The sequence below is a fragment of the Electrona antarctica genome (assembly GCF_951216825.1).
Source record: "Electrona antarctica genome assembly, contig: scaffold_196, whole genome shotgun sequence".
Taxonomy (NCBI): Eukaryota; Metazoa; Chordata; class Actinopteri; order Myctophiformes; family Myctophidae; genus Electrona; species Electrona antarctica.
The window spans coordinates 109916-137303 of NW_027637154.1; the positions used below are offsets into that span (position 1 = coordinate 109916).

Consider the following 27388-nt stretch of genomic DNA (forward strand, 5'->3'; position numbering starts at 1 on the left):
CTCTCTCTCTCTCTCTCTCTCTCTCTCTCTCTCTCTCTCTCTGTGTGTAATGTAAAGTGAATGACTCTCTCTCTCTCTGTGTAATGTAAAGTGAATGTCTCTCTCTCTCTCTCTCTCTCTGTGTAATGTAAAGTGAATGACTCTCTCTCTCTCTCTCTCTCTCTCTCTCTCTCTCTCTCTCTCTCTCTCTGTGTGTAATGTAAAGTGAATGTCTCTCTCTCTCTCTCTCTCTCTGTGTAATGTAAAGTGAATGACTCTCTCTCTCTCTCTCTCTCTCTCTCTCTCTCTCTCTCTCTCTCTCTCTCTCTCTCTCTCTCGACCTGGATTAACCTCTGTGTCACGTCATCACTTCCAGCGAGGCCTCTCCGCTCTGCGCATGCGCTGCTGTTTCAGGAAGTTCCACGTCAGTTTGACAGAACAGAGTCTCGAGCAGATGAAGATTCACCGATAATTAATAAACATTATTAATATTATTATTATTCTAATTGTTCCTTTGAAGAGCTCCTCAGCGCTGCAGAGAACATGGTGAGATTATTATTATTAATATTATATGACCTCATGAAGCTCCGGTGTTGGTTAGCTTCATGCTAACATGCTAACATTCATATCTGTTGATTATACATCTATTCTGTTTAACGTTCATGTCATTATTTATACATCTATTCATCTATAGATCTGTTTAACGTTCATGTCATTATTTATACATCTAAACATACATAACACAAAGAACATGAAATATTGTTATTCTTATTCTGATTCAACGTTACGTGTCATTCCTTGAGCCTCTTCTACAGTCTATGGGGACCCTCCCAGGGACCCCCTTGAGGGGGTCTGGGGACCCCCCAGGGACCCCCTTGAGGGGGTCTGGGGACCACTGGTGGTGATGATGGTGATGATGATGATGATGATGATGATGATGAACAAGATTCGTAAAGACACCAGGGAGCCCCAGTGTGATGCTATATTGACCCAGTGTAGCAGTTGTTTATTTGGTCTTGTTTCTAAAGTGTAGTTTATTTGGTCTTGTTTCTAAAGTGTAGTTGTTTATTTGGTCTTGTTTCTAAAGTGTAGTTGTTTATTTGGTCTTGTTTCTAAAGTGTAGTTGTTTATTTGGTCTTGTTTCTAAAGTGTAGTTGTTTATTTGGTCTTGTTTCTAAAGTGTAGTGTTTATTTGGTCTTGTTTCTAAAGTGTAGTTTATTTGGTCTTGTTTCTAAAGTGTAGTTGTTTATTTGGTCTTGTTTCTAAAGTGTAGTTGTTTATTTGGTCTTGTTTCTAAAGTGTAGTTGTTTATTTGGTCTTGTTTCTAAAGTGTAGTTGTTTATTTGGTCTTGTTTCTAAAGTGTAGTTGTTTATTTGGGCTTGTTTCTAAAGTGTAGTTGTTCATTTGGTCTTGTTTCTAAAGTGTAGTTGTTTATTTGGGCTTGTTTCTAAAGTGTAGTTGTTTATTTGGTCTTGTTTCTAAAGTGTAGTTGTTTATTTGGTCTTGTTTCTAAAGTGTAGTTGTTTATTGTCTCCACCAGGCCGAAGGCATGGGGAGAGAGTATGTTTTGCACTCCGTCCGTGTGTGTGTGTGTGTGTGTCCGTCCTTCCGTCCGTCTGTGTACAGCTAATCTCCGGCACCGTTAACCCGGCCGATGCCAAACTTTGCACACACACTCCCTGGATGCCAACGATGAACCTCTGCCCCACATTTTCCAGAACGGCCTGTTATAGCGCCACCATGAGGCAGCTTTTCACATTTTTTACCTAAAACTGCACCGATCTGCGTGAAACGTTGCATGCACACTCCCTAGAGGCCAAGGACAAACCTTTGACCTGCATTTTCCGCATCTGCCTTTATAGCGCCACCAGGATGCTGACTTTTGTAAAACACATTTTTTGATATTATTCCTCCAGATTCTGTCCAAAAATCTCACAAATCGTTACACAGTATCTCTATGGTCATGTGCTCAAGTCGGATCTGTCTGATATTTCATATTCCATCCTAATTGGCTATAATTGGCTTTCACAGTTTGCAAGATTGCCCCGTTTTGAACAATAGCCTCAAATCATGAACGCAGCATGCAATTTACGTGAAATCTTTCACACGTTTTCTTACTAGGCTGAGGAATATATCCCACCCTTTTCACATTGGCCTGTTATAGCGCCACCAAGAGGTTGATTTTTGCAAAACACATTTTTGGAACAAAATGCCTCAAATCATCCAATTGCCATTAAAGGCGTATGAAGAAATGGCAATCGGTACACATGATCTCTGTAGTCATGTGATCAAGACGAGTCTGTTGGATTTCTCAGATTGTACACTGATTGGCTAAGATTGCCTTCCAAAGTTTTCAGGAGTGGCCCGTTTTGTACAAAATGCTGCACATGTCCTGCTCATCCAGAATTCTATCCTCAGAGATGCTATGAGTGATCTGGCTATGCATTTCCTCAACAAAATAAAGAAAATTGTTGCAAAAACAAATACAAAAAAACATCCTCCTAAACATTTTGCCAAAAATCACACACACTCCTATCCTCCTGGTGGAGACCTGTGCCTGGAAGGGCACTTTTTCTAGTTTGGTCTTGTTTCTAAAGTGTAGTGTTTATTTGGTCTTGTTTCTAAAGTGTAGTTGTTTATTTGGTCTTGTTTCTAAAGTGTAGTTTATTTGGTCTTGTTTCTAAAGTGTAGTTGTTTATTTGGTCTTGTTTCTAAAGTGTAGTTGTTTATTTGGTCTTGTTTCTAAAGTGTAGTTGTTTATTTGGTCTTGTTTCTAAAGTGTAGTTGTTTATTTGGTCTTGTTTCTAAAGTGTAGTTGTTTATTTGGTCTTGTTTCTAAAGTGTAGTTGTTTATTTGGTCTTGTTTCTAAAGTGTAGTTGTTTATTTGGTCTAGTTTCTAAAGTATAGTTGTTGATTTGGTTTTGTTTCTAAAGTGTAGTTGTTTATTTGGTCTTGTTTCTAAAGTGTAGTTGTTTATTTGGTCTTGTTTCTAAAGTGTAGTTGTTTATTTGGTCTTGTTTCTAAAGTGTAGTTGTTTATTTGGTCTTGTTTCTAAAGTGTAGTTGTTTATTTGGTCTTGTTTCTAAAGTGTAGTTGTTTCTTTGGTTTTGTTTCTAAAGTGTAGTTGTTTATTTGGTTTTGTTTCTAAAGTGTAGTTGTTTATTTGGGCTTGTTTCTAAAGTGTAGTTGTTTTTTTGGTCTTGTTTCTAAAGTGTAGTTGTTTATTTGGGCTTGTTTCTAAAGTGTAGTTGTTTCTTTGGGCTTGTTTCTAAAGTGTAGTTGTTTTTTTGGTCTTGTTTCTAAAGTGTAGTTGTTTATTTGGGCTTGTTTCTAAAGTGTAGTTGTTTATTTGGGCTTGTTTCTAAAGTGTAGTTGTTTATTTGGTCTTGTTTCTAAAGTGTAGTTGTTTATTTGGTCTTGTTTCTAAAGTGTAGTTGTTTATTTGGTCTTGTTTCTAAAGTGTAGTTGTTTATTTGGTCTTGTTTCTAAAGTGTAGTTGTTTATTTGGTCTTGTTTCTAAAGTGTAGTTGTTTATTTGGTCTTGTTTCTAAAGTGTAGTTGTTTATTTGGTCTTGTTTCTAAAGTGTAGTTGTTTATCTGGTCTTGCTTTCACGATTTTTTTTTAGGGGTGCTAGCCCCTCCTATATGCAGGTTTAATGTTTGTCTTTAGTTCAATGTTTGTTTTGTAAACGTCATTGACAATGAATGGAAAATTTACGTCATAATGTGTCTTTATTGTTAATGGCGTTTAATGTTTGTTTTGTCACCATTACATCACCTAATCAACATGAGTTAGACTTTAATATATTAGCGCCCCTCACTTCACACGGGTGTGATTTTTAATTAGTGTTGAACGGTTTTCACTTTTTGTCCAAAAACGCTATACTCGGCTTTTAATTATTTTTAACGTGGCCAGTGGCCATATATGGTAGATCCTCTCCAGTGTTTGTTTGATCTATTAACAGTTTGCAGAATTACAGAATTGCCTCTGGTGGTGTGGGTGTTGAACTCCCTCTGGTGGTGTGGGTGTTGAACACCCTCTGGTGGTGTGGGTGTTGAACACCCTCTGGTGGTGTGGGTGTTGAACACCCTCTGGTGGTGTGGGTGTTGAACACCCTCTGGTGGTGTGGGTGTTGAACACCCTCTGGTGGTGTGGGTGTTGAACTCCCTCTGGTGGTGTGGGTGTTGAACACCCTCTGGTGGTGTGGGTGTTGAACACCCTCTGGTGGTGTGGGTGTTGAACACCCTCTGGTGGTGTGGGTGTTGAACACCCTCTGGTGGTGTGGGTGTTGAACTCCCTCTGGTGGTGTGGGTGTTGAACACCCTCTGGTGGTGTGGGTGTTGAACTCCCTCTGGTGGTGTGGGTGTTGAACACCCTCTGGTGGTGTGGGTGTTAAACAACCTCTGGTGGTGTGGGTGTTGAACACCCTCTGGTGGTGTGGGTGTTAAACAACCTCTGGTGGTGTGGGTGTTGAACACCCTCTGGTGGTGTGGGTGTTGAACACCCTCTGGTGGTGTGGGTGTTGAACACCCTCTGGTGGTGTGGGTGTTGAACACCCTCTGGTGGTGTGGGTGTTGAACTCCCTCTGGTGGTGTGGGTGTTGAACTCCCTCTGGTGGTGTGGGTGTTGAACACCCTCTGGTGGTGTGGGTGTTGAACTCCCTCTGGTGGTGTGGGTGTTGAACTCCCTCTGGTGGTGTGGGTGTTGAACTCCCTCTGGTGGTGTGGGTGTTGAACTCCCTCTGGTGGTGTGGGTGTTGAACTGCCCTGGTGGTGTGGGTGTTGAACTCCCTCTGGTGGTGTGGGTGTTGAACACCCTCTGGTGGTGTGGGTGTTGAACACCCTCTGGTGGTGTGGGTGTTGAACTCCCTCTGGTGGTGTGGGTGTTGAACACCCTCTGGTGGTGTGGGTGTTGAACTCCCTCTGGTGGTGTGGGTGTTGAACTTCCTCTGGTGGTGTGGGTGTTGAACTCCCTCTGGTGGTGTGGGTGTTGAACACCCTCTGGTGGTGTGGGTGTTGAACTCCCTCTGGTGGTGTGGGTGTTGAACTTCCTCTGGTGGTGTGGGTGTTGAACACCCTCTGGTGGTGTGGGTGTTGAACTCCCTCTGGTGGTGTGGGTGTTGAACAACCTCTGGTGGTGTGGGTGTTGAACACCCTCTGGTGGTGTGGGTGTTGAACTCCCTCTGGTGGTGTGGGTGTTGAACTGCCCTGGTGGTGTGGGTGTTGAACTCCCTCTGGTGGTGTGGGTGTTAATTGCCTCTGGTGGTGTGGGTGTTGAACTCCCTCTGGTGGTGTGGGTGTTGAACTCCCTCTGGTGGTGTGGGTGTTGAACACCCTCTGGTGGTGTGGGTGTTGAACACCCTCTGGTGGTGTGGGTGTTGAACTCCCTCTGGTGGTGTGGGTGTTGAACACCCTCTGGTGGTGTGGGTGTTGAACACCCTCTGGTGGTGTGGGTGTTGAACACCCTCTGGTGGTGTGGGTGTTGAACACCCTCTGGTGGTGTGGGTGTTGAAAACCCTCTGGTGGTGTGGGTGTTGAACTCCCTCTGGTGGTGTGGGTGTTGAACTCCCTCTGGTGGTGTGGGTGTTGAACTCCCTCTGGTGGTGTGGGTGTTGAACTCCCTCTGGTGGTGTGGGTGTTGAACACCCTCTGGTGGTGTGGGTGTTGAACTCCCTCTGGTGGTGTGGGTGTTGAACTCCCTCTGGTGGTGTGGGTGTTGAACTCCCTCTGGTGGTGTGGGTGTTGAACACCCTCTGGTGGTGTGGGTGTTGAACACCCTCTGGTGGTGTGGGTGTTGAACTCCCTCTGGTGGTGTGGGTGTTGAACACCCTCTGGTGGTGTGGGTGTTGAACACCCTCTGGTGGTGTGGGTGTTGAACACCCTCTGGTGGTGTGGGTGTTGAACTCCCTCTGGTGGTGTGGGTGTTGAACTCCCTCTGGTGGTGTGGGTGTTGAACTTCGTTAACATTAGTTTTCAGCCTCTCCGGCTGGACCTCAGTGTAATAAATGGTATCATAAGGTAGATCCATTCCGTCTGGATCAGTGTAGTGATGAATGGTTTCCATTTTTTCAGCCTCTCCGGCTGGACCTCAGTGTAATAAATGCTATGGTAGATCCATTCCGTCTGGATCAGTGTAATAATGAATGGTTTCCATGTTTTAATAAATGGTATCATATGGTAGATCCATTCCAGCTGGATCAGTGTAATAATGAATGGTTTCCATGTTTTATTAAATGGTATCATATGGTAGATCCATTCCAGCTGGATCAGTGTAATAATGAATGGTTTCCATGTTTTAATAAATGGTATCATATGGTAGATCCATTCCAGCTGGATCAGTGTAATAATGAATGGTTTCCATGTTTTAATAATGGTATCATATGGTAGATCCATTCCGTCTGGATCAGTGTAGTGATGAATGGTTTCCGTGTTTTCAGCCTCTCCGGCTGGACATCAAGAGGAGGTTGACGGCGAGGTCAGACCGGGTCAAGAGCGTCGACCTCCATCCCACCGAGCCATGGATGCTAGCCTCGCTTTACAACGGATCTGTGTGTGTGTGGAACCACGAGACACAGGTACACGCACGCACGCACGCACGCACGCACGCACGCACACTCCATCCTCTCCACTCCCTAAATTCTGCCCTAATACTTAGGGTGGGCTGTGTGGCTCAGGAGGTAGAGCAGGTCGGCCAATGATCCCTGGGTCGGCGGTTCGAATCCCGGCTCCAGAATCACATCCCGATATCTCACTGCATTGAGGTTGCCTTCAATGATGACAAGTTCTGTCTTGCCTGTGATAGAGATACTGTCCCATACCAAGCTGTGATAGATACTGTCCCATACCAAGCTGTGATAGATACTGTCCCATACCAAGCTGTGATAGATACTGTCCCATACCAAGCTGTGTTAGATACTGTCCCATACTAAGCTGTGATAGAGATACTGTCCCATACCAAGCTGTGATAGATACTGTCCCATACCAAGCTGTGATAGAGATACTGTCCCATACCAAGCTGTGATAGATACTGTCCCATACCAAGCTGTGATAGATACTGTCCCATACTAAGCTGTGATAGAGATACTGTCCCATACCAAGCTGTGATAGATACTGTCCCATACCAAGCTGTGATAGAGATACTGTCCCATACCAAGCTGTGATAGAGATACTGTCCCATACCAAGCTGTGATAGATACTGTCCCATACCAAGCTGTGATAGAGATACTGTCCCATACCAAGCTGTGATAGAGATACTGTCCCATACCAAGCTGTGATAGATACTGTCCCATACCAAGCTGTGATAGAGATACTGTCCCATACCAAGCTGTGATGGAGATACTGTCCCATACCAAGCTGTGATAGATACTGTCCCATACCAAGCTGTGATAGATACTGTCCCATACCAAGCTGTGATAGAGATACTGTCCCATACCAAGCTGTGATATAGATACTGTCCCATACCAAGCTGTGATAGAGATACTGTCCCATACCAAGCTGTGATATAGATACTGTCCCATACCAAGCTGTGATAGAGATACTGTCCCATACCAAGCTGTGATATAGATACTGTCCCATACCAAGCTGTGATAGAGATACTGTCCCATACCAAGCTGTGATAGATACTGTCCCATACCAAGCTGTGATATAGATACTGTCCCATACCAAGCTGTGATAGAGATACTGTCCCATACCAAGCTGTGATAGATACTGTCCCATACCAAGCTGTGATAGATACTGTCCCATACCAAGCTGTGATAGATACTGTCCCATACCAAGCTGTGATAGATACTGTCCCATACCAAGCTGTGTTAGATACTGTCCCATACCAAGCTGTGATAGATACTGTCCATACCAAGCTGTGATAGATACTGTCCCATACCAAGCTGTGATAGAGATACTGTCCCATACCAAGCTGTGTTAGATACTGTCCCATACCAAGCTGTGATAGATACTGTCCCATACCAAGCTGTGATAGATACTGTCCCATACCAAGCTGTGATAGATACTGTCCCATACCAAGCTGTGATAGAGATACTGTCCCATACCAAGCTGTGATAGATACTGTCCCATACCAAGCTGTGATAGAGATACTGTCCCATACCAAGCTGTGATAGAGATACTGTCCCATACCAAGCTGTGATAGATACTGTCCATACCAAGCTGTGATAGATACTGTCCCATACCAAGCTGTGATAGATACTGTCCCATACCAAGCTGTGATAGATACTGTCCCATACCAAGCTGTGATAGAGATACTGTCCTATACTAAGCTGTGATAGAGATACTGTCCCATACCAAGCTGTGATAGAGATACTGTCCCATACCAAGCTGTGATAGATACTGTCCCATACCAAGCTGTAATAGATACTGTCCCATACCAAGCTGTGATAGATACTGTCCCATACCAAGCTGTAATAGATACTGTCCCATACCAAGCTGTGATAGATACTGTCCCATGATAGATACTGTCCCATACCAAGCTGTGATAGAGATACTGTCCCATACCAAGCTGTGATAGAGATACTGTCCCATACCAAGCTGTGATAGATACTGTCCCATACCAAGCTGTAATAGATACTGTCCCATACCAAGCTGTGATAGATACTGTCCCATACCAAGCTGTAATAGATACTGTCCCATACCAAGCTGTGATAGATACTGTCCCATACCAAGCTGTGATATATACTGTCCCATACCAAGCTGTGATAGATACTGTCCCATACCAAGCTGTGATAGATACTGTCCCATACCAAGCTGTGATAGATACTGTCCATACCAAGCTGTGATAGATACTGTCCCATACCAAGCTGTGATAGATACTGTCCCATACCAAGCTGTGATAGAGATACTGTCCCATACCAAGCTGTGATAGAGATACTGTCCCATACCAAGCTGTGATAGATACTGTCCCATACCAAGCTGTGATAGATACTGTCCCATACTAAGCTGTGATAGATACTGTCCCATACCAAGCTGTGATAGATACTGTCCCATACCAAGCTGTGATAGATACTGTCCCATACTAAGCTGTGATAGAGATACTGTCCCATACCAAGCTGTGATAGAGATACTGTCCCATACCAAGCTGTGATAGATACTGTCCCATACCAAGCTGTGATAGATACTGTCCCATACCAAGCTGTGATAGAGATACTGTCCTATACTAAGCTGTGATAGAGATACTGTCCCATACCAAGCTGTGATAGAGATACTGTCCCATACCAAGCTGTGATAGATACTGTCCCATACTAAGCTGTGATAGATACTGTCCCATACCAAGCTGTGATAGAGATACTGTCCCATACCAAGCTGTGATAGATACTGTCCCATGATAGATACTGTCCCATACCAAGCTGTGATAGAGATACTGTCCCATACCAAGCTGTGATAGAGATACTGTCCCATACCAAGCTGTGATAGATACTGTCCCATGATAGATACTGTCCCATACCAAGCTGTGATAGAGATACTGTCCCATACCAAGCTGTGATAGAGATACTGTCCCATACCAAGCTGTGATAGAGATACTGTCCCATACCAAGCTGTGATAGAGATACTGTCCCATACCAAGCTGTGATAAATACTGTCCCATACCAAGCTGTGATAGATACTGTCCATACCGTAACTAACGCTGTCCTTCCACAGACTCTGGTGAAGACCTTCGAGGTGTGTGATCTCCCAGTCAGAGCCTCCAAGTTTGTGGCCAGGAAGAACTGGGTGATAACGGGAGCGGTGAGTTCATGACCTGGCCTGACCCTGGCCTAACCCTGGCCTAACCCTGGCCTAACCCTGGCCTAACCCTGGCCTAACCCTGGCCTAACCCTGGCCTAACCCTGGCCTAACCCTGACCTAACCCTGACCTAACCCTGGCCTAACCCTGGCCTAACCCTGGCCTAACCCTGACCTAACCCTGGCCTAACCCTGACCTAACCCTGGCCTAACCCTGACCTAACCCTAATATGACAACTATGTTTTTAACATGCTATTAACCCATTCTGGGCGGGAACCCCTTTTGGTGTTTTAAAGCATTATGTTACACTTTAGCTATTGACAAATAGCAGATCTACAAGTTCATAGCGCAGCACCGAGTGCCGCGCTATGAACTTGTAGGTCTGCTATTTTTGAAAAATCGTGAAAATGTGCCTCAATATATATCAATATATATTTATTTTTGAAAAATCGTGAAAATGTGCCTCAATATATATCAATATATATTATTACAGAGTGAACATTTTAACTCAAATCTTTGCTTCTGGGGAGGTCCCTGGAACAACATATTTTCAGATGGGGGGGCGGAGGCATATTAGATATATTTTTTGGTGTCCTTGACATGAAATATGGAGCACCACTGATACAGAAACATAAGGTTTTTCAGAAAACTGTCAGGATTTTGAAGACATTTTTTTAATTTTAAATGGGTTAACATGCTAATGTAATGTACCGTTTTCAACATGCTAGTAACATGCTAATGTACCGTTTTCAACATGCTAGTAACATGCTAATGTACCGTTTTCAACATGCTAGTAACATGCTAATGTACCGTTTTCAACATGCTAGTAACATGCTAATGTACCGTTTTCAACATGCTAGTAACATGCTAATGTACCGTTTTCAACATGCTAGTAACATGCTAATGTACCGTTTTCAACATGCTAGTAACATGCTAATGTACCGTTTTCAACATGCTAGTAACATGCTAATGTACCGTTTTCAACATGCTAGTAACATGCTAATGTACCGTTTTCAACATGCTAGTAACATGCTAATGTACCGTTTTCAACATGCTAGTAACATGCTAATGTACCGTTTTCAACATGCTAGTAACATGCTAATGTACCGTTTTCAGGACGACATGCAGATCCGTGTGTTCAACTACAACACTCTGGAGAGAGTTCACATGTTTGAAGCTCACTCTGATTACATCCGATGTATCGCAGTTCACCCCACGCAGCCCTACATACTGACCTCTAGTGGTGAGTTTAATATATACACCCCACACAGCCCTACATCCTGACCTCTAGTGGTGAGTTTTATATATACACCCCACACAGCCCTACATACTGACCTCTAGTGGTGAGTTTAATATCTGCACCTTTTATATATACACCACACAGCCCTACATACTGACCTCTAGTGGTGAGTTTAATATCTGCACCTTTTATATATACACCCCACGCAGCCCTACATCCTGACCTCTAGTGGTGAGTTTAATATATACACCCCACGCAGCCCTACATACTGACCTCTAGTGGTGAGTTTAATATATACACCCCACGCAGCCTTACATACTGACCTCTAGTGGTGAGTTTAATATATACACCCCACGCAGCCTTACATACTGACCTCTAGTGGTGAGTTTAATATATACACCCCACACAGCCCTACATACTGACCTCTAGTGGTGAGTTTAATATATACACCCCACACAGCCCTACATACTGACCTCTAGTGGTGAGTTTAATATCTGCACCTTTTATATATACACCCCACGCAGCCCTACATACTGACCTCTAGTGGTGAGTTTAATATATACACCCCACACAGCCCTACATACTGACCTCTAGTGGTGAGTTTTATATATACACCCCACGCAGCCCTACATACTGACCTCTAGTGGTGAGTTTTATATAGGTCGGGGCCCTGTCCAGACCCTGGGTGGGCAGGGGGCGGGGCCCTGTCCAGACCCTGGGTGGGCAGGGGGCGGGGCCCTGTCCAGACCCTGGGTGGGCAGGGGGCGGGGCCCTGTTGGTCGGACCGACTCAACACCCCATGCGGTGGTGTGGAACACGTGTGTCAAATTTGAAGTCCGTTGGGCGAACGGTTCTGGAGTTACGTGGATTACACACAGACAGACAATGTATTCATTTATCAGACTCTCTTAATCTAGAGCGATTTACATTAAACAATAACAAAAAGCATGGCATTACATCACATACATAGAAAGTAGTGATCATGAAACATGCGTAAGATAAGAACGTAACAGTGGAATATCTATATAATGAAACTATACATATAAAGTGTGTGTGTGTGTGTGTGTGTGTGTGTGTGTGTGTGTGTGTGTGTGTGTGTGTGTGTGTGTGTGTGTGTGTGTGTGTGTGTGTGTGTGTGTGTGTGTGTGTGTGTGTGTGTGTGTGTGTGTGTAGATGACATGCTGATCAAACTGTGGGACTGGGACAAGAAGTGGACGGTCTCTCAGGTGTTCGAGGGACACACCCACTATGTGATGCAGATCGTCATCAACCCCAAAGACAACAACCAGTTCGCCTCCGCCTCATTGGACAGGACCATTAAGGTACTGTAATCTGATTGGACAGGACCATTAAGGTACTGTGACCTTAACCCCAAATAGTGCAGGAACAAAAGCCCCAAAAGTTGACTATACCCCTCCCCGAGGTATAACAAAACGGGACATAGTTTTTTCATATCTTTAGGATGTCCCGTTCATGAAATGGATTGTCCCGAGATTTACTTTTACTGCAAAAGTCTTAAAATTGATCCATGAAGTGACTCACCACATAGGCAATAAAAAACGCCTATCTGAAAGAGAGTTCCAAGTAAATCCTCTGTCATTTTTTACCTGCTGTTTGTTTTTACATCATCCTTGCACAAATTGTCTACAGGTAGTGTGCCTACATCCCAGAACAATCAGAATGCCAATATTTGGTTCTAATGTGAATCAGCAGCCTTTTATATAAGGCCTTAAATAGGCGGAAATAGCAAAAAGTTTACTTTTCTGACATTCACTTGTAATTTTGGTCCTACTATTTATCAACAAAATGTGACATTGTTTTTTCATATCTTTAAGATGTCCTCTTCATGAAATGGATGCTCAGAAGTTTTACTTTTACTGCAAAAGTCATTAAATCCATCCATGAAGTGATCCCCACTGAAAGAAACGCCTACCCCCCACCACACACACACACACACACACACACACACACACACACACACACACACACACACACACACACACACACTTTATATATTGTTATGTTTACATGGAGATTAGAATGTATTATTTTACTGTCCAATGACACAGGCCAAGTTATTGTGGAACATCCTAGTTGGATATTTCTGATGTGAAATGGCACAAGGGACCCCCACAAAAAGTCCACCCCAAAATGGTGCCCTTTTCTGGGGGTTGGGCACCTTCCCCCTCAGTGCTCTCTGCCCCCAGGATGCCAATATTTGGTTCTATTGTGAATAAGCAACCGTTTATATAAGGCCTTATTGTGACCGCAGGTCGCGTTTACTATGAAATCGTACATTTTTGTCCGTCAGTCAGTGTAACACTCTAAATCCCCATACATGGGAAAGCCCCAATATATGGTGCCCAGGTCTCATAACATCACGTGGCATCGGAGATCCCTGATGTCATAGTAAATTAAACCTGATTAAGCCCATACAGTATATGGAGATCCCTGATGTATCAATATTGGCCAGCAACTCTACACCTGACCTCAAACCGCGCCCGGCAGTCGGCGAAAACTAGAGTTCTCAACAGGCCTGAAAATGAAGGCCCAGCTCATGGGCCCTCATCAAACCCTTTACACTCAAGACACTGCCCCCGCTGCCACCCTTAGATCTATATGGAGCTGACCTGTTCTGACATTCCATATGTTGATCTGACCTCATCAAACCCTGTACACTCAAGACATGCTCCATATATGGCCAGTACAGAATTCATTCCATATGTTGATCTTACCCCCCATGCCAAAGCGCCAGCGTTCGCCCAGCAGTCACATCTATCTATCTATCTATCTATCTATCTATCTATCTATCTATCTATCTATCTATCTATCTATCAACAGTTTTCTTTTCAAGAGTTACTTCTAAATGTTCTAATCCTGATCTAATACTGTAAAAGGCCTATACAAACTTAATAACAGGAAATATATTTTGATGCCATGTTTTTAGTTTACTCACATTCATGTGGAATCTAAGGATGTTTCTGTCTTGAGCCTATGCCTCAAAACTGGAATGACAAAATATTGTTATATAAGGCAACATTGTTGTATGCTAGATGTATAGGTGTGAGTGAGGCCTAACATCTTCTATGGTACTACTTATCAATCAGCAGCTTATTCTCAATGTCATCTTGAGCATTGTGGGGGGAACTGACTGACTGGGGCCAAATTGGTTTCCATAAGCTGCTGATTGTTGATTATTCATTAATAATGGCACACACGGGGGCACAGTTAGTAGTGCTGTCGCCTCACAGCTAGAAGGTCCTGGGTTCGATTCCCGCTCGGGGCGCTGTGGGTGCTGGCGGCGTGTTTCCTCCTCCGCATCATCAGTGCCCATACCCGAGGTGGGGTTGGCGAAAGGGGCTTTCTGTGTGGAGTTTGCATGTTCTCCCCGTGTCCCCTAGGGTAGGTACCCTCACAAAAAACATGCAGTAATCCTGGTCTCTAAACTGCCTCCCCCTGGCCAGCCGGGGTGCCTGATGGAGGGGAAAGGAACTGGTTGGAATAACGTGTTCCTTCCACGCGCTACGTCCAACCAGGGAAACTCCCACTGTCAGGTGTAAAGGAGCAACTTGGACACTCAGGCATGAAGGAAGCATGAGTTCAAGTCCGTTGCTCTCCCCATGTCCCCCATATATGGGGACTAGGTTGGCGGAGGGTGTGTAGAGCCCAGGATCACATTAGATAATTGACACAGGGGTGAAAAATGGGTTACAAAATCGTGGGATAAAAATTATAAAAAAAAAAAAAGAATGGCACACACAAAGCTGTGAATTCTACAGCATTAAACCATACTGCATTTAGGCTATATGGACCTATCTATTATACAATTGAAAAGGTGTGCCCAAAAAGCTGTTCGCACCCAGGAACAAAAGGCACCAGCTACTACGTCACTGACACACTGCAACACACACTGCAACAACCCACTAAACACACTAACACGTCACAGACTTACCCTCCGCGTCAATCCATGGCTATCTCCTCATGTCGCGCACCACGCCCACACTCAACACCACCCGCGTAAAAATTGTCATTGTACTGCCACTAAAGCCGCCTCCCGTCCAGACTCACAAACAATATCAATATCAATAATAAACACACACACGCCACAAGCACCGACACCCCCGCCTAATTTGTTGCCAGCTCTATGAAAACAAGCCCAGAAAAAATGCCATTCAACACGCTACTTACAACTCGCTTACAATTCGCGAACCTGGCAACACTGCATCCGTTTTGAGCTTGTAGATTGGCTTTTTTTGCTATATTCAAATCGAAATCTTGAATTTTTGCTATTTTTTAATTGGAATCCTGAAAATTTACATTTTTATGTCATTTAAAATGCCTTTAATTATACTTGTGTTGAGCATTGAGCTACTAATTTAGACTGAAGTAATTAAAGCGGGTCATGTTTGCATGGTGTGGAATTGTAAACAGCTGAAACCAATATTATATCAGTATTCTGACATTAACCTGAGGGCCGCATTAAGTGAAGGTGGGGGCCGCATGTGGCCCCCGGGCCGCCAGTTGCCCCACCCCTGCTCTAGTGTCTCTCTCCCCAGGTGTTCTCTCTCTCTCCTCTCTCTCTCTCCTCTCTCTCTCCTCTCTCTCTCTCCTCTCTCTCTCTCCTCTCTCTCTCTAGTGTCTCTCTCTCTCTCTCTCTCTCTCTCTCTCTCTCTCTCTCTCTCTCTCTCTCTCTCCTCTCTCTCCTCTCTCTCCTCTCTCTCTCTCTCTCTCTCTCTCTCTCTCTCTCTCTCTCTCTCTCTCTCTCTCTCTCTCTCTCTCTCCCTATAGTAACACAGTGTCTCTCTCCTCTCTCCTCTCTCTCTAGTCTCTCTCTCTCCTCTCTCTCTCTCTCTCTCTCTCTCTCTCTCTCTCTCTCTCTCTCTCTCTCTCTCTCTCTCTCTCTCTCTCTCCTCTCTCTCCTTTCTCTCTCTCTCTCTCCCTCTCTCTCTCTCCTCTCTCTCCTCTCTCTCTCTAGTCTCTCTCTCTCCTCTCTCTCTCTCTCTCTCTCTCTCTCTCTCTCTCCTCTCTCTCTCTCCTCTCTCTCTCTCTCTAGTCTCTCTCTCTCCTCTCTCTCTCTCTCTCTCTCTCTCTCCCTATAGTAACACAGTGTCTCTCTCCCCAGGTGTGGCAGCTTGGCTCCTCCTCTCCTAACTTCACCCTGGAAGGTCATGATAAAGGAGTGAACTGTATAGATTATTACAGCGGAGGTGACAAACCGTACCTGATCTCTGGAGCCGACGACCGCCTGGTGAAGATCTGGGACTACCAGGTATACATATATATATATATTAACATTACATCATAACTAGACAAACCGTACCTGATCTCTGGAGCCGACGACCGCCTGGTGAAGATCTGGGACTACCAGGTATTATTAACCCATTTTGGCCTTTCGTCAAATTAAAGTCTTCTGAAAGAATATATATTCAAAGATTTGTGCCGCATTTTCACGATTTTTCAAAAATAGCAGACCTACAAGCTCGTAGCGCGCCACTCGGTGGCGCGCTACGAGCTGTAGATCTGCTATTTTTCAATAGCTAATTCCTGATTCCTTCAAAATAGAAGCTTGTGTGTTCCCGGGAAGGTGCCCTTCTGTTCCGGAAAAAAACCGGAGACATATTTTTGCTTGCTTACCTCGCTGTCGTTACGATAAGAATCGCTGAATAATCCCTCGCGTTCATATTTTGAACGAGAGTCAGATGAGAAGTCAGAAATGAAGAGTTTAGTATTTTCCATCTGGTCAAAACCACGGAGAGCTCCTTGGATTAGGAGAGACCAGGCATTCTAAACCACGGAGAGCTCCTTGGATTAGGAGAGACCAGGCATTCTTTCTGCAGCCGTAAACAGGGAAGTGAACGGACCGCGTGTGAACGAAGAGTATGGAGTATGGTGGCCTTGGAGGCCAAAAGAAAATCAGAATATTATTCTCTCGTTTGATATCATTGAAAATGCGCTAGGACGTGTGTACATTGTGAGCTTGTAGATCGGCTATTTTCGGTCATTAGTTATTTTCAGATGAAAGAGTATTTGAAGTGACTAGTGATAGAATACTAAGTTTAGTATTAGTATTATCTTCTATCTAGTATTATCTTCTATCTAGTATTATCTTCTATCTAGTGATAGAATACTAAGTTTAGTATTAGTATTATCTTCTATCTAGTATTATCTTCTATCTAGTATTATCTTCTATCTAGTATTACATTCTATCTAGTATTATCTTCTATCTAGTATTATCTTCTATCTAGTATTATCTTCTATCTAGTGATAGAATACTAGTATTATCTTCTATCTAGTGATAGAATACTAAGTTTAGTATTAGTATTATCTTCTATCTAGTATTATCTTCTATCTAGTATTATCTTCTATCTAGTATTATCTTCTATCTAGTATTATCTTCTATCTAGTATTATCTTCTATCTAGTGATAGAATACTAAGTTTAGTATTAGTATTATCTTATAGTTATAGTTTAGTATTAGTATTATCTTCCAGAAACATGAAGGTCTCAGTTAAAGGTCATGATTTCTCCAGCCGGTTCAGACTATCTAATCATCATTACATTTTCAGTCTTGAGATTTTATTTTGCCTTTATTCCATGCTTAGTTCTTATCTTTATCTTTATTCCATGCTTAGTTCTTATCTTTATTCCATGCTTAGTTCTTATCTTTATCTTTATTCCATGCTTAGTTCTTATCTTTATCTTTATTCCATGCTTAGTTCTTATCTTTATCTTTATTACATGCTTAGTTCTTATCTTTATCTTTATTACATGCTTAGTTCTTATCTTATCTTTATTCCATGCTTAGTTCTTATCTTTATCTTTATTACATGCTTAGTTCTTATCTTATCTTTATTCCATGCTTAGTTCTTATCTTGCCATCTACGTTTATGAGACCAATGTATTATTTTGTCCGGCCAAATAAAGTCTCTCTCTCTAGTGCAGGGGTGGGCAACTTTGACGATGGAGAGGGCCACTATATTTCCACACTCACTCCCTACAGCCATATATTACTTTCGTAGCAAAAATAGCCAACTACGTTTATAAACGTAAACGCCACTCGGGTTGTTAATAAAGGATTATTTATGATTTTTTCAGAACAAGACGTGTGTTCAGACCCTGGAAGGCCACGCCCAGAATGTGTCATGTGTTTCCTTCCATCCTGAACTACCAATCATCATCACCGGATCAGAGGATGGTACGGTACACGCACGCACGCGCGCACGCACGCACGCACGCACGCACACGCACACACATACACACTCCTTCAATCCGTTGATTTGTCACCTTTGCAACGAGGTACAGCTTGTTCGTGGGATGAGCAACACAGCTAAATGTGTTCTTAACAGGCCCTACCTGGGCCCTCATCAAACCCTGTACAATTTACAATTTAGGCATTCATCAGAATTCTTAAATTAAGCAAGAACAAAAAGCATGGCAACACATCACTGTAAAAGTAGTTATCATGAAACATGTGTAAGCTAAGAACGTAACAGTGGAATATCTATATTATTAAACTATGCATATATACTATACTATACTGTACACTCAAGACACTTCCCCCACTGCCACCCGTAGATCTCCATATATGGAGCTGACCTGTTCTGACATTCCGTGTGTGTGTGTGTGTGTGTGTGTGTGTGTGTGTGTGTGTGTGTGTGTGTGTGTGTGTGTGTGTGTGTGTGTGTGTGTGTGTGTGTGTGTGTGTGTGTGTGTGTGTGTGTGTGTGTGTGTGTGTGTGTGTGTGTGTCTGTGTGTGTGTGTGTGTGTGTGTGTGTGTGTTCTTAAAGGTACGGTGCGTATCTGGCACAGCTCTACATACCGCCTGGAGAGCACTCTGAACTATGGGATGGAGAGAGTCTGGTGCGTCAGCGGGCTCAGAGGATCCAACAACGTAGCGCTGGGCTACGATGAAGGAAGCATCATCATTAAGGTGGTTATTATTACTATTACTATTACTATTATATAGATGAAGGAAGCATCATCATTAAGGTGGTTATTATTACTATTACTATTACTATTATATAGATGAAGGTAGCATCATCATTAAGGTGGTTATTATTACTATTACTATTACTATTATATAGATGAAGGAAGCATCATCATTAAGGTGGTTATTATTACTATTACTATTACTATTATATAGATGAAGGAAGCATCATCATGTTTAATATAATATAATACATGTATTTTAACAGTTGGGCAGAGAGGAACCAGCCATGTGTTTAACAGTAATATAATGTATTTTAACCCAACAGTTGGGCAGAGAGGAGCCATCCATGTGTTTAACAGTAATATAATGTATTTTAACAGTTGGGCAGAGAGGAGCCATCCATGTGTTTAACAGTAATATAATGTATTTTAACAGTTGGGCAGAGAGGAGCCATCCATGTGTTTAACAGTAATATAATGTATTTTAACCCAACAGTTGGGCAGAGAGGAGCCATCCATGTGTTTAACAGTAATATAATGTATTTTAACAGTTGGGCAGAGAGGAGCCATCCATGTGTTTAACAGTAATATAATGTATTTTAACAGTTGGGCAGAGAGGAGCCATCCATGTGTTTAACAGTAATATAATGTATTTTAACAGTTGGGCAGAGAGGAACCAGCCATGTGTTTAACAGTAATATAATGTATTTTAACAGTTGGGCAGAGAGGAACCATCCATGTGTTTAACAGTAATATAATGTATTTTAACAGTTGGGCAGAGAGGAGCCATCCATGTGTTTAACAGTAATATAATGTATTTTAACAGTTGGGCAGAGAGGAGCCATCCATGTGTTTAACAGTAATATAATGTATTTTAACAGTTGGGCAGAGAGGAGCCATCCATGTGTTTAACAGTAATATAATGTATTTTAACAGTTGGGCAGAGAGGAGCCATCCATGTGTTTAACAGTAATATAATGTATTTTAAAAGTTGGGCAGAGAGGAGCCATCCATGTGTTTAACAGTAATATAATGTATTTTAACAGTTGGGCAGAGAGGAGCCATCCATGTGTTTAACAGTAATATAATGTATTTTAACAGTTGGGCAGAGAGGAACCAGCCATGTGTTTAACAGTAATATAATGTATTTTAACCCAACAGTTGGGCAGAGAGGAGCCATCCATGTGTTTAACAGTAATATAATGTATTTTAACCCAACAGTTGGGCAGAGAGGAGCCATCCATGTGTTTAACAGTAATATAATGTATTTTAACAGTTGGGCAGAGAGGAGCCATCCATGTGTTTAACAGTAATATAATGTATTTTAACAGTTGGGTCGTGAGGAACCAGCCATGTGTTTAACAGTAATATAATGTATTTTAACAGTTGGGCAGAGAGGAGCCATCCATGTGTTTAACAGTAATATAATGTATTTTAACAGTTGGGTCGTGAGGAACCAGCCATGTGTTTAACAGTAATATAATGTATTTTAACAGTTGGGCAGAGAGGAGCCATCCATGTGTTTAACAGTAATATAATGTATTTTAACAGTTGGGCAGAGAGGAACCATCCATGTGTTTAACAGTAATATAATGTATTTTAACAGTTGGGCAGAGAGGAACCATCCATGTGTTTAACAGTAATATAATGTATTTTAACCCAACAGTTGGGCAGAGAGGAGCCATCCATGTGTTTAACAGTAATATAATGTATTTTAACAGTTGGGCAGAGAGGAACCAGCCATGTGTTTAACAGTAATATAATGTATTTTAACAGTTGGGCAGAGAGGAACCATCCATGTGTTTAACAGTAATATAATGTATTTTAACAGTTGGGCAGAGAGGAGCCATCCATGTGTTTAACAGTAATATAATGTATTTTAACAGTTGGGCAGAGAGGAGCCATCCATGTGTTTAACAGTAATATAATGTATTTTAACAGTTGGGCAGAGAGGAGCCATCCATGTGTTTAACAGTAATATAATGTATTTTAACAGTTGGGCAGAGAGGAGCCATCCATGTGTTTAACAGTAATATAATGTATTTTAACAGTTGGGCAGAGAGGAGCCATCCATGTGTTTAACAGTAATATAATGTATTTTAACAGTTGGGCAGAGAGGAGCCATCCATGTGTTTAACAGTAATATAATGTATTTTAACAGTTGGGCAGAGAGGAGCCATCCATGTGTTTAACAGTAATATAATGTATTTTAACAGTTGGGCAGAGAGGAGCCATCCATGTGTTTAACAGTAATATAATGTATTTTAACAGTTGGGTCGTGAGGAGCCAGCCATGTGTTTAACAGTAATATAATGTATTTTAACAGTTGGGTCGTGAGGAGCCATCCATGTGTTTAACAGTAATATAATGTATTTTAACCCAACAGTTGGGCAGAGAGGAGCCATCCATGTGTTTAACAGTAATATAATGTATTTTAACAGTTGGGCAGAGAGGAGCCATCCATGTGTTTAACAGTAATATAATGTATTTTAACAGTTGGGCAGAGAGGAACCAGCCATGTGTTTAACAGTAATATAATGTATTTTAACAGTTGGGCAGAGAGGAACCATCCATGTGTTTAACAGTAATATAATGTATTTTAACAGTTGGGCAGAGAGGAGCCATCCATGTGTTTAACAGTAATATAATGTATTTTAACAGTTGGGCAGAGAGGAGCCATCCATGTGTTTAACAGTAATATAATGTATTTTAACAGTTGGGCAGAGAGGAGCCATCCATGTGTTTAACAGTAATATAATGTATTTTAACAGTTGGGCAGAGAGGAGCCATCCATGTGTTTAACAGTAATATAATGTATTTTAACAGTTGGGCAGAGAGGAGCCATCCATGTGTTTAACAGTAATATAATGTATTTTAACAGTTGGGCAGAGAGGAGCCATCCATGTGTTTAACAGTAATATAATGTATTTTAACAGTTGGGCAGAGAGGAACCAGCCATGTGTTTAACAGTAATATAATGTATTTTAACCCAACAGTTTGGCAGAGAGGAGCCATCCATGTGTTTAACAGTAATATAATGTATTTTAACCCAACAGTTGGGCAGAGAGGAGCCATCCATGTGTTTAACAGTAATATAATGTATTTTAACAGTTGGGCAGAGAGGAGCCATCCATGTGTTTAACAGTAATATAATGTATTTTAACAGTTGGGTCGTGAGGAACCAGCCATGTGTTTAACAGTAATATAATGTATTTTAACAGTTGGGCAGAGAGGAGCCATCCATGTGTTTAACAGTAATATAATGTATTTTAACAGTTGGGTCGTGAGGAACCAGCCATGTGTTTAACAGTAATATAATGTATTTTAACAGTTGGGCAGAGAGGAGCCATCCATGTGTTTAACAGTAATATAATGTATTTTAACAGTTGGGCAGAGAGGAACCATCCATGTGTTTAACAGTAATATAATGTATTTTAACAGTTGGGCAGAGAGGAACCATCCATGTGTTTAACAGTAATATAATGTATTTTAACCCAACAGTTGGGCAGAGAGGAGCCATCCATGTGTTTAACAGTAATATAATGTATTTTAACAGTTGGGCAGAGAGGAACCAGCCATGTGTTTAACAGTAATATAATGTATTTTAACAGTTGGGCAGAGAGGAACCATCCATGTGTTTAACAGTAATATAATGTATTTTAACAGTTGGGCAGAGAGGAGCCATCCATGTGTTTAACAGTAATATAATGTATTTTAACAGTTGGGCAGAGAGGAGCCATCCATGTGTTTAACAGTAATATAATGTATTTTAACAGTTGGGCAGAGAGGAGCCATCCATGTGTTTAACAGTAATATAATGTATTTTAACAGTTGGGCAGAGAGGAGCCATCCATGTGTTTAACAGTAATATAATGTATTTTAACAGTTGGGCAGAGAGGAGCCATCCATGTGTTTAACAGTAATATAATGTATTTTAACAGTTGGGCAGAGAGGAGCCATCCATGTGTTTAACAGTAATATAATGTATTTTAACAGTTGGGCAGAGAGGAGCCATCCATGTGTTTAACAGTAATATAATGTATTTTAACAGTTGGGCAGAGAGGAGCCATCCATGTGTTTAACAGTAATATAATGTATTTTAACAGTTGGGTCGTGAGGAGCCAGCCATGTGTTTAACAGTAATATAATGTATTTTAACAGTTGGGTCGTGAGGAGCCATCCATGTGTTTAACAGTAATATAATGTATTTTAACCCAACAGTTGGGCAGAGAGGAGCCATCCATGTGTTTAACAGTAATATAATGTATTTTAACAGTTGGGCAGAGAGGAGCCATCCATGTGTTTAACAGTAATATAATGTATTTTAACCCAACAGTTGGGCAGAGAGGAGCCATCCATGTGTTTAACAGTAATATAATGTATTTTAACCCAACAGTTGGGCAGAGAGGAGCCATCCATGTGTTTAACAGTAATATAATGTATTTTAACAGTTGGGCAGAGAGGAGCCATCCATGTGTTTAACAGTAATATAATGTATTTTAACAGTTGGGCAGAGAGGAGCCATCCATGTGTTTAACAGTAATATAATGTATTTTAACAGTTGGGCAGAGAGGAGCCAGCCATGTCCATGGACACCAACGGGAAGATCATCTGGGCCAAACACAGCGAGGTTCAGCAGGCCAACCTGAAGGCCATGGGAGACACGGAGATCAAAGATGGAGAGAGACTCCCTCTGGCGGTCAAAGACATGGGCAGCTGTGAGATCTACCCCCAGACCATCCTGCACAACCCCAATGGAAGGTAATAACTACCCCCAGACCATCCTGCACAACCCCAATGGAAGGTAATAACTACCCCCAGACCATCCTGCACATCCCCAATGGAAGGTAATAACTACCCCCAGACCATCCTACACATCCCCAATGGAAGGTAATAACTACCCCCAGACCATCCTACACACCCCCAATGGAAGGTAATAACTACCTCCAGACCATCCTACACACCCCCAATGGAAGGTAATAACTACCCCCAGACCATCCTACACCCCCCCCCAATAGAAGGTAATAACTACCCCCAGACCATCCTGCACAACCCCAATGGAAGGTAATGACTACCCCCAGACCATCCTACACCCCCCCAATGGAAGGTAATAACTACCCCAGACCATCCTACACACCCCCAATGGAAGGTAATAACTACCCCCAGACCATCCTACACACCCCCAATGGAAGGTAATAACTACCCCCAGACCATCCTACACACCCCCAATGGAAGGTAATAACTACCCCCAGACCATCCTACACACCCCCAATGGAAGGTAATAACTACCTCCAGACCATCCTACACACCCCCAATGGAAGGTAATAACTACCTCCAGACCATCCTACACACCCCCAATGGAAGGTAATAACTACCTCCAGACCATCCTACACACCCCCAATGGAAGGTAATAACTACCTCCAGACCATCCTACACACCCCCAATGGAAGGTAATAACTACCCCAGACCATCCTACACACCCCCAATGGAAGGTAATAACTACCCCCAGACCATCCTACACACCCCCAATGGAAGGTAATAACTACCCCCAGACCATCCTACACATCCCCAATGGAAGGTAATAACTACCCCCAGACCATCCTACACACCCCCAATGGAAGGTAATAACTACCTCCAGACCATCCTACACACCCCCAATGGAAGGTAATAACTACCCCAGACCATCCTACACCCCCCCAATGGAAGGTAATAACTACCTCCAGACCATCCTACACAACCCCAATGGAAGGTAATAACTACCTCCAGACCATCCTACACAACCCCAATGGAAGGTAATAACTACCTCCAGACCATCCTACACACCCCCAATGGAAGGTAATAACTACCTAGGGATGGACCCCGCAAATCGGGTCCACAGCGCGGCACCGAGTGCCGCTACGAGCTTGTAGGTCTGCTATTTTTGAAAAATCCAAGAATGACTGACATAGAAACATTTACAAATTCTGTCAGGATTTAGAAGACATTTTTAGAATCTGATCTCAGGTCAAAATGGGTTAAACCTTAATGTGATGCTGTTGCATGTCTGCATGTCTGCATGTCTGCATGTCTGCATGTCTGCATGTCTGCATGTCTGCATGTCTGCATGTCTGCATGTCTGCATGTCTGCACCGAGTCATAACAACACGGGAGCCTCAGCTGCTGCAGCGGAACAACCGTCCTCTTCCAACCAAGACTATGTGGTGCTTGTTGTCCAGCAAGACTCTGTTGCCATAATTTATAATCCAATTCATAATACGTTTGGGAAACTCAAATCTCCCTCCCTGCCCTAGAGTTCTAATAATAATTCAATGTGCGACTTGTCAGTCTATCGTAAGGCAGATCTACAAGCTCACAACGCGGTGCAACCAGACGCAGTGTGAGCTTGTAGATTAGCTATTTGTGTTGCGTGACACCGTCGTACGATGACGTATACATTACGCTTTTAAAGTGACGGTACACAATATTAACAGTTCCGTCTGTTAGAAAAGTACTGTATTTCAAGGCCTGTACAATGTAGTGCAAGGGATGTTTGGGTTGGTTCAAATAAAGAGAAGATTATAGAAAAGATATGCATATTGTGTGTGTGTGTGTGTGTGTGTGTGTGTGTGTGTGTGTGTGTGTGTGTGTGTGTGTGTGTGTGTGTGTGTGTGTGTGTGTGTGTGTGTGTGTGTGTGTGTGTGTGTGTGTGTGTGTGTGTGTGTGTGTGTGCGCGCTCATAGGTTCGTGGTAGTGTGTGGAGATGGAGAGTACATCATCTACACAGCGATGGCTTTGAGGAACAAGAGCTTTGGTTCTGCTCAGGAGTTTGTCTGGGCCCACGATTCATCTGAGTGAGTATCTATTACTACTGTCTGGGCCCACGATTCATCTGAGTGAGTATCTATGACTACTGTCTGGGCCCACGATTCATCTGAGTGAGTATCTATGACTACTGTCTGGGCCCACGATTCATCTGAGTGAGTATCTATTACTACTGTCTGGGCCCACGATTCATCTGAGTGAGTATCTGTTACTACTGTCTGGGCCCACGATTCATCTGAGCGAGTATCTATTACTACTGTCTGGGCCCACGATTCATCTGAGCGAGTATCTATTACTACTGTCTGGGCCCACGATTCATCTGAGTGAGTATCTATTACTACTGTCTGGGCCCACGATTCATCTGAGTGAGTATCTATTACTACTGTCTGGGCCCACGATTCATCTGAGTGAGTATCTATTACTACTGTCTGGGCCCACGATTCATCTGAGTGAGTATCTATTACTACTGTCTGGGCCCACGATTCATCTGAGTGAGTTTATTACTGTTCTGCTCAGGAGTTTGTCTGGGCTTATTATATTACTATGACTGTCTGGGCTTATTATATTACTATGACTGTCTGGGCTTATTATATTACTATGACTGTCTGGGCTTATTATATTACTATGACTGTCTGGGCTTATTATATTACTATGACTGTCTGGGCTCATGACTCCTGGGTTAGGGTTAGGGTTAACCCTAACCCTAACCCTATGACTGTCTGGGATCATGACTCCTGGGTTAGGGTTAGGGTTAACCCTAACCCTAACCCTATGACTGTCTGGGATCATGACTCCTGGGTTAGGGTTAGGGTTAACCCTAACCCTATGACTGTCTGGGATCATGACTCCTGGGTTAGGGTTAGGGTTAACCCTAACCCTATGACTGTCTGGGATCATGACTCCTGAGTCTGAAGCAATAAGCCTGAGAGGTGTCAGGTTACCGTGTATTTTATAATGGCTAAGAGGCGTGGTGAGACACGACGCTTAGCGGCCCTCTCAGACATTATACAATATATAAACTGGGACCTCGCGTGGCTTATTGCTTTTCTAAAACGGTTACAAACATATTAGCAATATTAATTAATTAATGAATAATAACATTTTATATATGTGATGTATGCCTTGCTTTTGTTATTGCTTAATGTAAATCGCTCTGGATTAAGAGCGTCTGCTAAATGCCTAAATTGTAAATTGTAAAACTCTTCTGAATTCATAAACGTAGCTAGACTTTGCGCCTCCAGGAGCCACACGTCCTTGTTTTTACTCAGCCAGTGTCCGGAGCCACACATTCACAGTCATATATAAATATATTTATAATGATATAAATATATTTATCCAGCCACACATTCACAGTCATATATAAATATATTTATAATGATATAAATATATTTATCCAGCCACACATTCACAGTCATATATAAATATATTTATAATGATATCAATATATTTATCCAGCCACACATTCACAGTCATATATAAATATATTTATAATGATATCAATATATTTATCCAGCCACACATTCACAGTCATATGACTGAATGTGTGACACGGCCTGGGTTTGTAAAGGTAATCAAGCGCTCCCCTTCCCCACTTCAGAATTCCTGTTCTGTCTATAGAAGTGTCTATTTGTACGTCTCTAAATGTTTTGATGATTTGAACATGGTGGACCCTGTTGGAAACAAGTGTAATGCTTAATTGGGTCGTCC

At 42.5% G+C, this 27388-nt stretch overlaps 1 protein-coding gene across 3 annotated transcripts in view; it reads left to right on the forward strand.

Moving 5' to 3' along the window:
- Positions 1–352: 352 nt before the first annotated feature.
- copb2 (COPI coat complex subunit beta 2) overlaps positions 353–27388 on the forward strand; it is a 57150-nt gene continuing 30114 nt past the window's right edge. For 2 of the 3 annotated variants that reach the window (XM_079531941.1, XM_079531942.1), the window contains exons 1-10: positions 353–525; positions 6420–6557; positions 9628–9714; positions 10829–10955; positions 12126–12274; positions 16075–16221; positions 18047–18146; positions 18739–18881; positions 23442–23641; positions 25600–25710. In XM_079531941.1, the coding sequence (XP_079388067.1) occupies positions 523–525; positions 6420–6557; positions 9628–9714; positions 10829–10955; positions 12126–12274; positions 16075–16221; positions 18047–18146; positions 18739–18881; positions 23442–23641; positions 25600–25710 (1205 nt within the window). In that variant the 5' untranslated portion in view covers positions 353–522. Of the gene's footprint in view, positions 526–6419; positions 6558–9627; positions 9715–10828; positions 10956–11570; positions 11599–12125; positions 12275–16074; positions 16222–18046; positions 18147–18738; positions 18882–23441; positions 23642–25599; positions 25711–27388 lie in introns of those variants that run through there. The other variant, XM_079531943.1, reaches the window with a different exon arrangement.